At 37.6% G+C, this 15,262-nt stretch overlaps 2 protein-coding genes across 2 annotated transcripts; one reads left to right on the top strand and one right to left on the bottom strand.

Annotated features, from left to right (window-relative positions):
• Window positions 1-1,175: 1,175 nt before the first annotated feature.
• LOC122034433 (CASP-like protein 2B1) lies at window positions 1,176-2,463 on the top strand. Its single transcript, XM_042593682.1, has 3 exons — window positions 1,176-1,767; window positions 1,853-1,985; window positions 2,047-2,463. Exons 1-3 carry the CDS (start codon window positions 1,544-1,546, stop codon window positions 2,302-2,304), a joined length of 615 nt encoding a protein of 204 aa, XP_042449616.1. The 5' UTR covers window positions 1,176-1,543; the 3' UTR covers window positions 2,305-2,463.
• A 9,968-nt stretch (window positions 2,464-12,431) lies between these two features.
• Window positions 12,432-14,115, bottom strand: LOC122034577 (probable polyol transporter 6). Its single transcript, XM_042593884.1, has 2 exons — window positions 13,989-14,115; window positions 12,432-13,908 (listed from the first exon to the last, which is right to left on the bottom strand). The coding sequence occupies exons 1-2, from the start codon at window positions 14,110-14,112 to the stop codon at window positions 12,533-12,535; spliced, it is 1,500 nt and encodes a 499-aa protein (XP_042449818.1). The 5' UTR covers window positions 14,113-14,115; the 3' UTR covers window positions 12,432-12,532.
• Window positions 14,116-15,262: the final 1,147 nt, after the last annotated feature.

Here is a 15,262-nt window from a genome sequence, read left to right as displayed (position 1 = left end):
TTTATTTTTTTTAGATATGAAAAATCTAAAATGAGATATAATTTTTCTTAAATTCAGCACATTCAAACTAGAAATTAGTATATTTACTATCAAATTGAGTATGATTCTTTTTCACCATATCAATCGATTGATTTAGGTTCTCAATCGATTCAGCCTAATCAATCGATTGATATGACTCTCAATTGATTGGTAGACATAAAAAGAGTTGTACTCAATTGGACGAATAAAAAATATACTCGATTCTAATTAAATTATATTTAATTTAGAAAAAATTATACCTCATTTTTAACCTTTTATACCTATAAAAATAATGAGAGTTTCTATTCCTAAATGATAAACTGATCGATTATCGATCAATTCCTGATCGATCGGAGCTACTCAATTAATAGAAAATATACTAAATTCTAGTTAAATAGTATTGAATTGTAAAAAAATTATACCTATTTTAGTTTTTTCACTTAAAAAAGGAGAATAATTAGATAAATAAGAATATATTAGGTAGTTAACATGGAGTTAAAGTAAAGAAGAATTTATATTAGGTTCTGAATAGATTCAACCTAGTCAATCGATTAATATGACTCTCAATCGATTGGTAGGTATAAAAAGAGTTGTACTCAATTGGATGAATAAAAAATATATTCAATTCTAATTAAATTGTATTGAATTTAGGAGGAATTATATCTCATTTTAAATTTTTTATGCTTATAAAAATAATGAGAGCTTCTATTCCCAAACGATAAATTGATCAATTATCGATCGATTCTACCTAATTAATAGAAAACATACTAGATTTTATTTAAATAGTATTGAATTATAAAGAAATTATACCTATTTTAGATTTTTTACTTAAAAAAATAAGGAGAATAATTTGATAAATCAGAATATATTAGGGAGTTGAGTGAAAATAAATTTTATTTTTTACAATGACCCAGGAGAAAGTTAAATGCGCATGTAGGGATTTTAGGGTAATTTGCTGTTTTTTCAAAGGAATTTAGTAAGTTTAAATATGTCCTTTGGGATGATTTAAAATCTACTGGAAATCAACTAAATAGTCAGTAAAAAAAAAATTACTTCAGCTGGAAATTCCCAGTCCCCTCTTTGGTACCATCTGTCAAAGACTTCACACATCGTGCATAGTCCACTAGAGCATCCTTCTTCCTCGGGGCCATCGATGAGAAAGCTCAGCGTCTTAAATGCGAATTCAATTCTCGTTGTTCCTTCGTCGCTGCAATAAATTCCACTCCAATGAGCGAGCGAGCAAGTGCCAGACGAAGTAATGGCACCCGACGAGAGCAGAGATGAGGTAAAGATACATCAATAAAGAAAATCAATCAAAAGCGACGCCTTTAAAGCAAGCAAGGGGACGCGATCCGATAGATTGGCCCCTCCAAATTGGCACGCGAAGGTGCCGGTGGCGGTGGCGGTGGTTGTGGTGGACAACTGCGCACTAGTTGCTATAAAGTCAGAGCAGGCCAGAGGCAGCTTTCTCTTCTCGCGTCTCCTCGCCGCCGGTGTCTGTTCTCGAGGGCTTTATAGCGAGCCGATGATGCCTGCGGAAGGGGTCAGCCCAGGCAACGTGGCCGTCTACAACGCGGGCAGCAAGCTGAAGGCCGTGGACAGGAGACTGAAGGCGGCAGAGCTTTCCCTGAGATGTGCGATTTGTGGTTTTGGGGTTCTGGCCGCTGCCCTGATAGGGTCCAACACCCAGGTCAGGGAGTTCTTCTCGGTGGAGAAGAAGGCCAAGTTCACCGACATGAAAGCTCTTGTGTAAGCTATAGTCGTTCCTGATCCTCGGACCTTTTCTTTTCTCCTGCTCTGCTCATACTGTTTGTTGTGCATGGCTGATTTGCAGGTTCTTGGTGGCAGTTAATGGAATGGCCGCCGGCTATAGCCTGATCCAGGGAGCGAGGTGTGCGTCGAGCATGGTCAAGGGAGCTGTCCTCTTGAACAAGGCCCTGGCTTTGGCCATCTTCTCTTTCGATCAGGTCCCCTGCTTACCTTGATCACCTTAAGCAACTGCTAGATTTATGATCTTGTCTGCTTCAGGCAATGGCATATCTGGCCTTGGCCGCGGTCGCCTCGGCGGCGCAGTCGGCAGAGCTCGGGAAATTCGGGCAGCCGGAACTGCAATGGATGAAGATATGCAGCCTTTACGGGAGGTTCTGCAGCAGGGTAGGGGAGGGCATTGCGAGTGCCCTCCTGGCCTGCCTCTGCATGGTCACCGTTTCCTCCATGTCTGCCTTCAACCTGTTTCGCTTGTATGGAAAATCCAAAGGCAGCAAGAACAGCAACACAAGTTGGTAAATGCATGCGTTGCTCTCGATGTCTCCGTCGAACTTCATCTCTGTGTCGACCATCTCTAGGTTTTGTACGTAATCTTTTCTGTCAATTTCTGGAACAAATGTTTGAACTCTTGTTTGTTTGTCGCATATATGTTTAATGCAAGGTTGGTAGCTCACTTAACTGTTGCTCTAACTCAGTGGGTTTAGGCCATGCTAATTTAATATTTAAAATTAAATAATAAATTAAGGAGGTGTTTATGATTAGAATGTTCTATTAGGTAAACAGAGGTTGAAGGTTTGATTTCAGCCTATGCAATTTATTTATTTCATTTAAATTTATTGTTTCCAGCTGATGAGCTTGAGCCAATGATTAAATAGCCGAGCTCATTTATATCTCTATTCTAATACTAGATAACTAACAAAAAATTCAAACAACCATTGAATGTTTGACTAATTTGGATTTTGTCAAGTTATTATGGATGACACTAATTAAATGTAATAGCAAATATAACATATACTTTTGGGTGTGACTTCAAAATAAAACCAAATTACATGCTAAATCTATCAATTTAGCTTAGTTTAAGATCGAGATTGACCATTTTCATCTCATATTAGTTGTATTGCTTATGACGATAGCCTATACACTGACACTTCAATCTCAATCCTATATGGAGCCATCTTAACACTAAGATATCATTCTCATTGAAAGATTGCTAATGAAACAACCATACAAGTAAAATCATTATATGAGTTGATGCGGAGGTAAATAAGGGTCCTTGACCTGGTCAATAGGAAGTGATATGGTAAGGTCAATGCTTGGTCAATATAGCCTTCACATGGTAAGACTTGGTCAATACAACGCCCAAGTGGAATGTCCCTTGACACAGTCAACATAGAATCTATGTGGTATATCCCTTGACTTGGCCAACATAGAGCTTACAAGACACTCCTTGATACCCCTTTTAATCATGTTTTAATGCTCATTAATACCCCTTAATGCTCTTTGAATCTCATGAATGACTTTTATTAAAGATTGAAGCTTCTCCTTATAAGAGAGGGGAAGGTACCAAAAAAAGAGAGGGCTATCATTTCATATGCTCTAATATCATATACTTTTACTGTTTATTACTTTTTTTTTACTACTATCAAAGTACAGCTACCATAGCCCGAGGGTCGACCCATGGTGAGGAGGGTTAGGCATGTTCATGTAATCATGGTCTGAAAGTTTTAATGTGTTGACAATTATTTAAGTTTAGGTTAATACGTTGGATCTAATATGAGTTGCGAGTTTGCAAGAGAAGCCCTTGCAGGTCGAAAGACTGGATGCAAGGCAAGGGAAGTTCAAGGAGGTCAAGAACCGAATTCTTGGCAAGCGAAGTCCTTACAGGTCGAAAGACTGGATGCAAGACAAGAGAAGTCCAAGGAGGTCGAGGACCAGATTCTTGGCATAAAGGCTTGGAGATGAGGAAGCTTCAGGTACAAAGTCCAGGGAACAGGAGGTTCATCTGACATGAGGTACTTGAAATGATTTGGAATTTTGTAAAAAAAAATTGAATTGTGAGTTAAAATGTGTATCAATCAATTAACTGATCGATTGGGAAGCAACCAATCGATCGGTTAATCAATTGAGAAGTATTTGCCGAGTAGAGAATGCTCCTGGATCAATCAGGCGATCGATTGGTGGTAACCAATCGATCAGCCAATCGGTTGAAGAGGATTTTACGCAAATGTACAGAATGCTCCTGGATTGATCAGGCAATCGATTGGTGGTAACCAATCAATCAGCCAATCGATTGAAGGGGCTTTTGTGTGAAAGCATAGAATGCTCTTGGATCGATCAACCAATTGATTGGTGATAACCAATCGATCAGTCGATCGATTAGCAAGACTTTTACGCGAAAGCACAGTGTTCCTAGATCGATCAGCCAATCGATTGAGATAACTAATTGATCAGCCGATCGATTAGGATTTAAATAAAATAATCTACATCGTTGATCTAGAGTTGGTGGCACCCAACGGATATTTTAGAATCTATTGGAGATTTACCCAAATCGATTCACGATGAAATTTCTGTGAGAAATGTATATTTTTGAAGACATAAAAAGCTTCTCACCGAGGAAAAACAGCAGAACTCATGCAAACACTATTCTATTACTCTCAAATGTTCAAGATCTCTCAAGTGCTCAAGACTAACTCAAGCTCTCATCCAGCTAGATTTTCAAGCTACGCACCAAGAAGTAGAAGCTATTTCAAAGTTTGTAATCTTCTCCTCTTCTATCTTGTTATGTGCTATTTCTTTTGAGAAAGAGAGGGTTGTAAATCTTGTAAGGTTTATCCACATTCGGGGTAGCTCTGAGAAGGAGAGTTTCCATAGTGGAAGGGTGATTGTGATGGTGTGGATCCTTGGACTAGTCACCTCCTTGAGAAGGAGGTGGATACCAAGTAAATACAAGGAGTTAGTATTGATCTCAAGTCTTCACTATGTAAAATCAAGTTAACCAAGAAATCGAAGTGAGCTTTTCACCCCACCCCCCCCCCCCCCTTCTCTAGCTCAATCGATCCTAACAAGTGGTATCAGAGTTTGGTGGCTTTTGAGGATTCACCTCTAAGGAAGCATAAGTTTAGAGCTACAATATGTCATCGAAAGAGGGACACAACACTTCACAACCATCATTCTATGAAGGCAACAACTTTGCTTACTAGAAGAGCCGCATGGAGCACTATCTTATGATCGAAATTGACATGTGGTTCTCGATCGTGGATGGATTTACTACGCCAACCAAGGATGGAAAAATGCTTGAATCATCAAAATGGACGGTTGAACAAAAGATGAAAGCTCAAGCAAATGCCAATGCGATCGTGACTCTTCAATGTGGGTTAAGCTCAGAGCAACTCAACAAGGTTGGACCCTTCAAGGGTGCCAAGGATTTGTGGGATAAGCTCATTGAGCTAAATGAAGGCACCAAGGATTCAAGGATTGCAAAGAGAGATCTCCTAATAAATCAACTTCAGAATCTCACAATGAAGGATGGAGAAACGATAAACTCATTATATGGGAGATTCAAGGAACTCCTTAACGGTCTTCATTCAGTTGGAGAAAGTGTGGAGAATCAGGATCTCATAAGGTATTCACTAAAATCTTTTCCAAGAAATTCATTATGGTCACCATGGTGGATGCCTATAAGGTTTCAAGGGATTTATTAATAGTAAAGTTGATGAATTATTTTGTGAACTGGAATTGGATGAACAAGATAACACAAGCCATAAAGAGAAAGGTATAACATTGATTGCAGGTGAAAAGAGTAAGAAGAATCACAAAGAAAAGAATAAGGAGAAGAAGGAGGAGTCATCTTCAGAGTCTAAGCAAGATAGTAATAGTGATAGTGATGAAGAGTTATCATCAAGTAAAATGGAAAATTTTGTTTGAAGAATGATGAGACGCTCAAGGAAGTTTAACAAGAAGGATGTCAAGAAGATCTTCAATGATGACAAAAGAAAAGGTAAATTTCTTGTGGATTCAAAGTCTAAAACTAATGTAATTTGTTATGAATGCAAGAAGAAGGGGCACTATAAAACGGAGTGTCCAAAATTGAAGAAGCAAGTGTTGGTTGCTACACCTGGATTCCGTTTTGTTTCTCTTGTACAAAAATTTTGTACAAGCACAGAACTTTTCCTAACTACTCATGTGCTTTACTGAAGTTAAATTTGGATTGCAAATGATACTTAACATTATTAATCCAAATTGCTCTTCAGAAGTTAAACTTGGATTGAAAACGATACTTAACATTTTTACTCCAAGTTTAACCGATGTGATCTTCCTAAGTTAAACCATATTACAGAAGTTGATTAAATATCTATTTCAAAGATTGGCTTCCAGGTTAAACATGATGAGACACTAAGCCTTCTTGGTTATGGGATCATCCATCATTTCCTAGACAAAGTCTTTCAAAGAAATTAGATATTTAACTTCTTACAGTAACCCTAGGTTTAACTACAAAGACCACAATAGAAACACAAGATCGAAACATAAAATCGAAATACAAAATCAATATCATGAAATCGAAACATAAAATCGCTAGTCTTGTGTTGGTGTTTCATAATCCATGCAAAGAAAACTAACTAATGAATTTAAAGCGGAAACCATTAATTAGTTATACCTTTGTTTGTAGCTAATGACCTCTTGATCTTCTGTTGTATTCCTCTCCTCCTCTTGGATGTCGTGTGGGCGACGATCTACCAAGATGGAATCCACCCGAACCACTTCTTCACCTCCAAGAAAATCGGCCACCAAGGGATGCCAAAATAGGAAATTTCCTTCTCTTATTCTTCCCCTCCAAACAACCGACCACCAAGGAGATGGAGTTCGATGTGACGCCGGCCTTAAGGGAAGAAAGCAAAAGAGAAGAGAAAGGAAGAGAGTCGGCCACCAAGGATTAAAGGAGATGTGATCCGCCGGCCCTTAAGGAAGAAACAAGGGTGCTAGCCACAATGAAGAGGAGAGGGGGCAAGACTTAGGTTTTTGTGTGTTCTCATGAGACACCCTCTACCTCTCTTTTATAATCCTTGGTCTTGGCGAAAAAGAAAAATTTTAAACATAATTAAAACTCCCTTATTTGTGGGCTCCTCTTAAAAAAGGAAATTTTTAATAACAATTAAAATCTCTCTTTTCTAAATTTCCTATTGTACATGGCAATAAAGGAAAGTTTTAAAATTAATCTCTCTCTTTTAAAACATGTAGACAACTACAAAAAGGAAAGATTAATTAAAACTTCTCGTTTTAAATCATGGTTACAAAAAGGAAAGTTTTATCAAAAATTAAAATCTCTCTTTTAAACATTATAGATAACTACAAATAAGGAAAGATTTTAACAAAATTAAAATATCTCTTTAATCTTTTGTAGATAGCTATAAAATGAAAGATTTTAAAATTTTAAAACTCTCTTTTAAAACCATGTGGATGGCTATAAAAGGAAAGATTTTAACAAATAAAATCTCTCTTTTTAACTCCATGTGGATGGCTATAAAAGGAAAATTTTTAACACAAAATTAAAAACTCCTTTTATTCTTTGTGGTGGTCGACCCCTTGCTTGGGTACCAAGCAAAGCTTGGCCGACCACCTCTTGGGCTCCAAGCTAATGCTTGGTCGGCTCCCTTGCACCAAGTAAGGATGTGTCCGTTCCATTACTTGGGTAAGAAGTGGACTTTATGGATATAAGACTTTATAGAGGCTACAACAGGGACCGAGAGGAGGAATTGGTTTTGGTCTCCCGATGAGCTTGAGCTTCCTGTGTTCGCCCTGAACACCCAACTCAAGTTCATCAATAATAACTCATACCACTAAAGAGTTATTATTGAACTACCGCACCAATCTCATATTACGTTATGTGCTCCTTCTTATCATGAGTGCATTAATCTCCCTGTGTTTAAGATATCGAATGCCCACTAATTAAATAAGTTACTGGCAACTCACTTAATTAATATCCATCTCCAAGAGTAGTACAACTCAACTTCATTATCATGCCGGACTAAGTCCATCTGTAGGGTTTACATGATAATCCTTATGAGCTCCTCAAGGGGGCATCATCAACCTAGATTACTATGGCACATTTTCCTTCTATAATCAACAACACACCATATAAATAATATTATTTTTCAACTTATCGGGGTTATTGATTTATCGAACTAAATCTCACCTATTGATAAATCAAAGAAATAAATACTAAGTATATGTGCTTGTTATTATATCGGGATTAAGAGCACGTACATCCATAATAACAGAGATTTTATTCTTTTATGTAGTCAGTATAAAAAGAAACAACATCAAATGGTCCTACTCAATACACACATAGTGTACTAGTGTAATTTTATAGTCAAGATAAACTAATACCAAATTACATTATAACTATTTCAATGGTTTGTCCCAATCCATCTTGGTTGTGAGCTACTGTTTATAATTTATAAGGAACTGATAACATGATCTTCTGTGTAACACCACACACAATATTATCTACAATATAAATTAAATGGGTAACTGTATTTAACTAAATACAGATATTTGACCAATGTGATTCTTATTTCAAAATAAATGTTTACAAAAAGCTAGGCTTTTAGTATACATCTTAATAGCAAGAAGAAAAAATCAAGAAGAAACAGAGAGTCTTGAAAGCCACATGGGATGAATCATCTTCAAGCTCATCGGAAGAAGATGAAAGAAAGAGCTCATGGTACGTGGCACTCATGGCCTTAAGCCATGTGGAAGATAACAAAGGTGAAGACAATCATGGGGAGAATGAGGAACTTCAAGTGAGTCATCATCTAGTGATGACGAGGTAATTTCTCCCAAGCTTGTAAGATGTATGATACCATTGCATGTTTAACTAATGCTTTAGCAAAATCAAAAGATAAAGTTAAAAAGTTATAAAATGAATTGACATCATTTAAGGATGAAATTGTGTGTGAAAGTTGCATGCATCATGAAAATGACATAATTGAATTAGATGACCTTAAGAATGAGAATACATCTTTGAAATTGCAAGTTGATGATCTTAGAGGTGCTTTAGAAAAGTTTACTTCATGTTCTAAATATTTGGACATGATTCAAGAAGTTCAAAGGGGTGTTTTACAGCAAAGTGGTTTAAGCTTTAAATCACAACATAGAGAAATCAAATTCATATCTTTAGTTAGTAGAAACCATGTTTCAAGGGTTAAGATTATGCAAGCTTGGGTGCCCAAGCAATTTGTTGTTGATGCTACCGGACTCAAAATTTGTGTACCAAAATATTTGGTTTATCGCATTTGAACAGACATGCACCAAGGGGGAGCATCCAACAACATGATTTATAAATAGTGGATGCTCTAGGCATACGATGAGAGATTTATCAAAATTCTCATCATTTAGACACAAAGTAAAAATACCATTTTTTTTGTAATAGTGGTGAATTAAAAGTAATAGGAATTGGAGATATTAGAATTTTTGAAAATTTTATGATAAAAAATATTTTATTAGTGAAAAGCATGACTTTTAATCTTCTAAGTATTACTCAACTATGTGATTCAGGTTATAAAGTTAAGTTTACCTCATCTCAATGCCTAATCAAGCATAGTGAGCTAAATACTAGTATGCTCATAGGCCATAGAAAAGAGAATGTTTATCAAGTTGAACTATTTTGTGCTACTAATGTGGTTGCAAAGTGTCTCATGTCTAAAGAAGAGGAGACTTGGCTTTGGCACTGGAGACTTGCTCACACCAACATGAGGAACATCAAAAGGCTCTCAAAAAAAGAGTTGGTGCAATGATTGCCAAAGTTGAAGTTTCAAAAGGATAAAATGTGTGATGCATGTCAAATGGGTAAGCAAATCAAAGCTACCCATAAAGTAAAAATGTTGTAAGTGCTTCAAATGCATTGGAACTCATTCACATGAATTTGTTTGATAGTAGTAAATATGTTTCTTTAAATGGTAGTAGGTATTGCTTTGTGATTGTAGATGATTACACTAGCTATACATGTGTATTTTTCTTGAAACATAAGGATCAAATTTTAGTACCTTGATTGCTTTTTGTAAAAGGGTAGAAAATAAAAAGAATTACGAGATAAACAAAATAGGAAGTGATCATGGAGGTGAATTTAAAAATGATAGATTCACAAGTTTTTGCATGGAAAAAAGTTATAAACATGAATTTTCCACCCCTAGGATTCCTCAACAAAATAGAGTTGTTAAGAGGAAAAATAGGGTTTTGCAAGAGGCCGCTAAAAGCATGTTAAATGAATATTCACTTTATAGCTACCTATGGGTCAAAGTAATTAATACGACTTATTATGTACAAAATCAAACATTAATACATAAATTTCTAAGAAAAACACCTCATGAGTTGTGGTTTGGTAAATCACCTACAATTAAACAACTTAGAGTGTTTTGATGTAAGATTTACATTCTAAATACCAAAGATCAATTAAGAAAATTCTCTGCTAAGGCGGATGAGGTGTTCTTGTAGGTTACTCAAGTCATAGTAAAACATATGGAATTTACAATAAAAGAACTAAATTAATTGAATAATCATTAAATGTTATGTTTGAAGAAAATCCTCCATCAAATCCTACTAGACCAAATAATGAAGAATTACAATTTGAGTTAGAGAAATTAATATTAAATGAAGGAAATGAAAAAGGGAAGTGTAGTGTGTTACACTTCTCCTACCTTCTTTGTACTAGATCCTCTCTTCCGGAGGTTTCGAAAGAGGTATTTAGTGGGTTATCGATCGATAGGTCTGCGGGACCTAGGTCTTGGAATAGTAGTCGCCGAAGGCTCCGAACCAAATAAAACGGACTGTATTTTCTTGTGTTTTCACTTTTTTTAATTCCACTGCGTATACTTTAATTCAAAATGAAAAGATAAGTTTTCAAAACCACGTGATTCATTCCCCCTCTCTCATGTACGTTACGATCCAACAGGTTATGTCACTTCTTGGAACAATATTTTTCTCTTGAAATATAGCTACAACCATGGTATTATCATAACAATATTCTCTAAATTCTTATAGAAATAAAATATTTGATTGTAAAAGTTTGATAGCAAAATCAATATCCATATCTTCATATTGAGGAAATTTGCTTACTATATTGATAGCATGCAATAACTTATACCAAATTATCACACCAAGTAAGAATTTAAAATTCTCAAGTTCATATAATGCTAAGGACTTAACTTCACTCTTCGTTTTGGGATCTTCGCTATCATTTTCTAAGTCTTACAAAGCATCTCTTATTTGTGTAGTTTGCTTTTTTTTTATAGGTTTAACACTCTCAACCTGACTTTCTAAACGTGTTTATGACAATGGCTTAATTGTCAAACCCTTCATATGATCTTTGAAAATCTTCCATCCCTTGGTAGAAAAAGAGAACAATGTATAGATCCATTGTATCTCTTTCTACTAAAAAAAATCTCTAAACTTTCTAATCAATGTTATCCCACTTTCCGGATCATCAAAACAAGTCTCCTGATTCAAATTCTCATTTTAAACATACTCATAATCTTTCTCATTATCATTCAATTCATCCACATTGATAAATTCAAAGAGAACCACATCAATCTCATTCTTATCAAATTCATTATTTACACTCCACTAATTGAATTATTAGCCACATTTCTAACCTTTACAATTATTTTTTTAAATTGTAAATAAAGTATTTATTGGTATCTCCAGTCTAACTTTAAATTATTTTTTTAATCTTTAACTTTCTTTTTCATTTTTAAAAGACCCATGCATGTATTTAGGAGACATAATTAAACTAAAATTTTAACAAACAATTTAAAAGAATACCACATACATTTTTGCTTATGTTGTAATTTTATGAGGTATTTAGTCAAACATATAGTAAGCATATCAGTCAGACTCTATCTAGTAGGAAAAAGCTTGATTGTTATTAGTTATTGTTATATAGTAAACATATGAATTCATATCTCACCTTAATGATTTCTTACAATAGATTAATATAATTCCTAGTATTATCATAAAAGTAATGAAAATAACAAAGATTCAAATTAAAATCTCACTCTATCTTCTTTGAGTTATAAATATTTTTTTCCCTCTCAAAAAAAAAATATATATACAAATCTAATTTCATCTATTAGTAAGACAGTTGAGGAATCTGCTCCACTTTTAAAAGAAAATGATCTAAATTAATAATCAAAAAGCAAGAGGAAGAATAAGTCAAATCTTCTAGCTATCGAAAAACAATTCTGATCTTTCGTAGTTCTTAAAAATTGAAAAGGAGAAAGAAGAGAAAAAAGGTTGCACGATCGGTTTACTAAAATGATTAGAGTTAAGGAAATTATATTGGATCAATTTATACTACTCTATAATAACTTTTTTTCGAAACTATGAGCTCCCAAGGACTAATAAGAAGTAAGAACAAGACTGAAAGACACGAAAGGAAAAAGAAAGTAAGAGACTGCTTGGTTTGATTTACCTTTTTCGAAAACTGTGTATTTTTTTTCAGAAAATTATTTTTAGACTTTTTCTTTTTTTTTTTAAGAAAATGATATTTTCGTTTCTAGAAAATAAATATAGAAATTACCAATCATTCCTTAATTTTTCCTTAATTTTTTTTAAAAATAAAATAAAATAACATAAATGAAGAAAGTTAAACATTTCAAAATGGTGCCTTGTTATCTCAATATTGTAAAACATTGTAATTAAAATTAAAGTATTACAAACAGCCCTTAATTAATTACATTAATTTGCAGGCTGATTAATTATTATTGTTCCTTCCTCCTTTTTCGCCGAACGCCGCCTCCGTCTCCTCCAGCGACCTGCCCTTCGTCTCCGGGCAGAAGAAGAAGAAGAAGAGCCACGCGACGACGGCGATGCCCGCGAACATGAAGAAGGCCCCTCCGATGGTGATGGCCTTGTAGAGCGAAATGAAGGTCATGGACACCACCCCGTTCATCATCCTGTTCACAGCCACCCCCAGGCTCGCTCCCTGGGCCCTCAGCCTCAGCGGGAAGATCTCCGAGCTGTACACCCACGTCACCGGCCCCATGCCGGCGGAGAACGACGCCACGTAGAGGAACACGGAGGAGATGCACAGCCCTACCGCCCACGGCCGGTTCGCCGCCTCGCCGTGCTCCACCGCCGTGAGGCCGGAACCCAGTCCCAGGAGGCAGAGCACCATCCCTCCGACGCTGCTCAGCAGCAACGGCCGCCGCCCTACTTTGTCGATCAGACACGTGGCCACCAGGATGAAGGCCGCCTTGGTGACGCCCATCCCCATGGTGACGAGGAGGAGCCTGCGCCGCCCCTCGACGCCGGCCTTCTTAAAGATCCTCGGCGAGTAGAGCACCACGGCCTCGATCCCAGTGGCGTGCTCGAAGAAGTGGATCCCCAGGGCGGCCGCCAGGATGCGGCGCACGTGCGGCCTCGGCCGGAGGAGCAGCTCCTTCCACACGCCCTCCCCCAGGTTCCGCCCTCCAGGCGGCGGCTTGACGTCTTCGTCGTCGCCGGTGGCCGTGATCCCGGCGGCGGCTTTGATCTCGCCGAGCCTTAGCTCGGCCTCCGCTGGGGTATTGGAGACGCGAAGCAGGACGGCCTTGGCTTCCCTCACGCGGCCCTGCATGACGAGCCACCGGGGCGACTCCGGCATGGCGAGGGCGCCGAGCCCCAGAGCAGCGGAGGGGACGGCCGCGACGCCCAGCATCACCCTCCACCCGACCTTGAGAGGCAGCTCCGAGAGGAAGTAGTTGGAGACGTAACCGAGGAGGATGCCGAAGCTGATACAGATCTCCGGGAGCGAGGTAAGGAAGCCGCGGGTGGCTGGCGAGGAGATCTCGGCGGAGTAGACCGGGGCGACCATGAGCGCGTATCCGACGCCCACGCCGGCCACGCAGCGGCCGCAGAAGAGCATCGCGAAGTTCAGTCCGATCCCCATCAGCACCGAGCCGATTAAGAAGATAACCGAAGCGACGACGATGGTGCAACGGCGGCCGAGCCAATCGGAGAGCCGGCCAGCGGTGAGCGATCCGACCAACGCACAGATGTTCATGATTCCGGCGAGCACTTCCACCTGGCCGTCCTTGATCTTCAGGTCTTCTTTCATGAACAGCATGGCGCCGCTCATCACTCCGGTATCTGTAAGGTCCATCGTATCAATTAATTTACAGATATCGGTTAATATAATCGATCTGTATTTGAAGTTTGATCAAACCCACCGTATCCCATCAAGATGGAGATTATGGAAGCTATGATGGCACAAGCACAAGCAAACTTGTTGATGCCTCCCCTGTTTCCTTCTCTTTCCACTCCGTTAGTACTCTGTTCTTGATGTCCATCCATCTTTTTCTCAGTCTTCTCTGTTCGTGCCAACGGATATATATAGTTAATACTTAACGATCTATTGTTGTGATGTTTCAATAGTTAATGAAGTCAACTCTCCATGGAAGATTGGAAGTCACTGTTTCAATGGGCGAGGGAGTGATGGAGATGGCCACGAGGTATCTATCAGTGAAGCTGAACTCCTCGCGATATTCTAACCTTTCAGTGCATGTTCGGTTGAAAATGTGAGTGGAAAACGAGATCTGGGGCGTAGCCAGCACGGCCTAGTGTGGGGGGCGAAAAAAAACACTAATTAAACTTTGTCTCCTCACACGTCCCGCCCTCCGCATACGCCTTTCGGCCTCCGTACGTAGTCCACACTCTGCACTCCATCATGCTGTATGCCTACTTCCTCCGCCCTCTGCGAGAAATTAGGAATTGCTTAATAAAATAATAATAATAATAATAATAATAATAAATTCAACTAACTTTGAATGATCTATCTAATCCCATCGATTTTTTTTTAAATCAGAAAATGTTCATACTCCATAATCAAGTTACGTTCTTACTTCCTCTGCAGCAAGGAAACTCAGTCAAAGCTTCAAAGGTAACACTAATTCCCTAAACATTCTAATCCTAATTCCGAAAAAGATGCGATGCTGACCTCTTATTCTTTTAAAATGTATTTTGAGTGGTACTTAATGGCTAAATCTTGATTATAAGCTTTTGATTTATGGCTTCGTTGTGTTTTGTGAACCGGAATCAGTTATTGCCTTGCCAGGCAACGACACCATGGCTTGTGAAGCGGCCATTTTGGTTTTCAGAATTACATTTGTACTTAACAATTTATTTCATGAAAATGTCAATTTTAGAGGTTACCTAACAATCTAGTTTCATGTAACATAAAAAAAACAAAATAATCCTAATAATAATAATAATAATAATAATAATAAATTGCCCAATCAAAATAATCCTAATTTTAGAGGTTTATCTACACAATCCAGTTTCATGTAAAATTAAAAAAAAAAAAACAAAGAATCATTTTTTATTTTTTTAAGAAAAAGGTGTGTTAATGTTTTCTATCCGAGTCGCATAATCAATTAAGCTCAGTAGCTAGCTAGACTAGTGTAACTAACCAAATCTATTTGAGATGATAAATTATATAATGTTG

This window comes from Zingiber officinale, chromosome 11B, assembly GCF_018446385.1.
Source record: "Zingiber officinale cultivar Zhangliang chromosome 11B, Zo_v1.1, whole genome shotgun sequence".
Classification (NCBI taxonomy): domain Eukaryota; kingdom Viridiplantae; phylum Streptophyta; class Magnoliopsida; order Zingiberales; family Zingiberaceae; genus Zingiber; species Zingiber officinale.
Note: the sequence above shows the minus strand (reverse complement) of the source record. Positions and strands in the feature narration are given on the sequence as shown.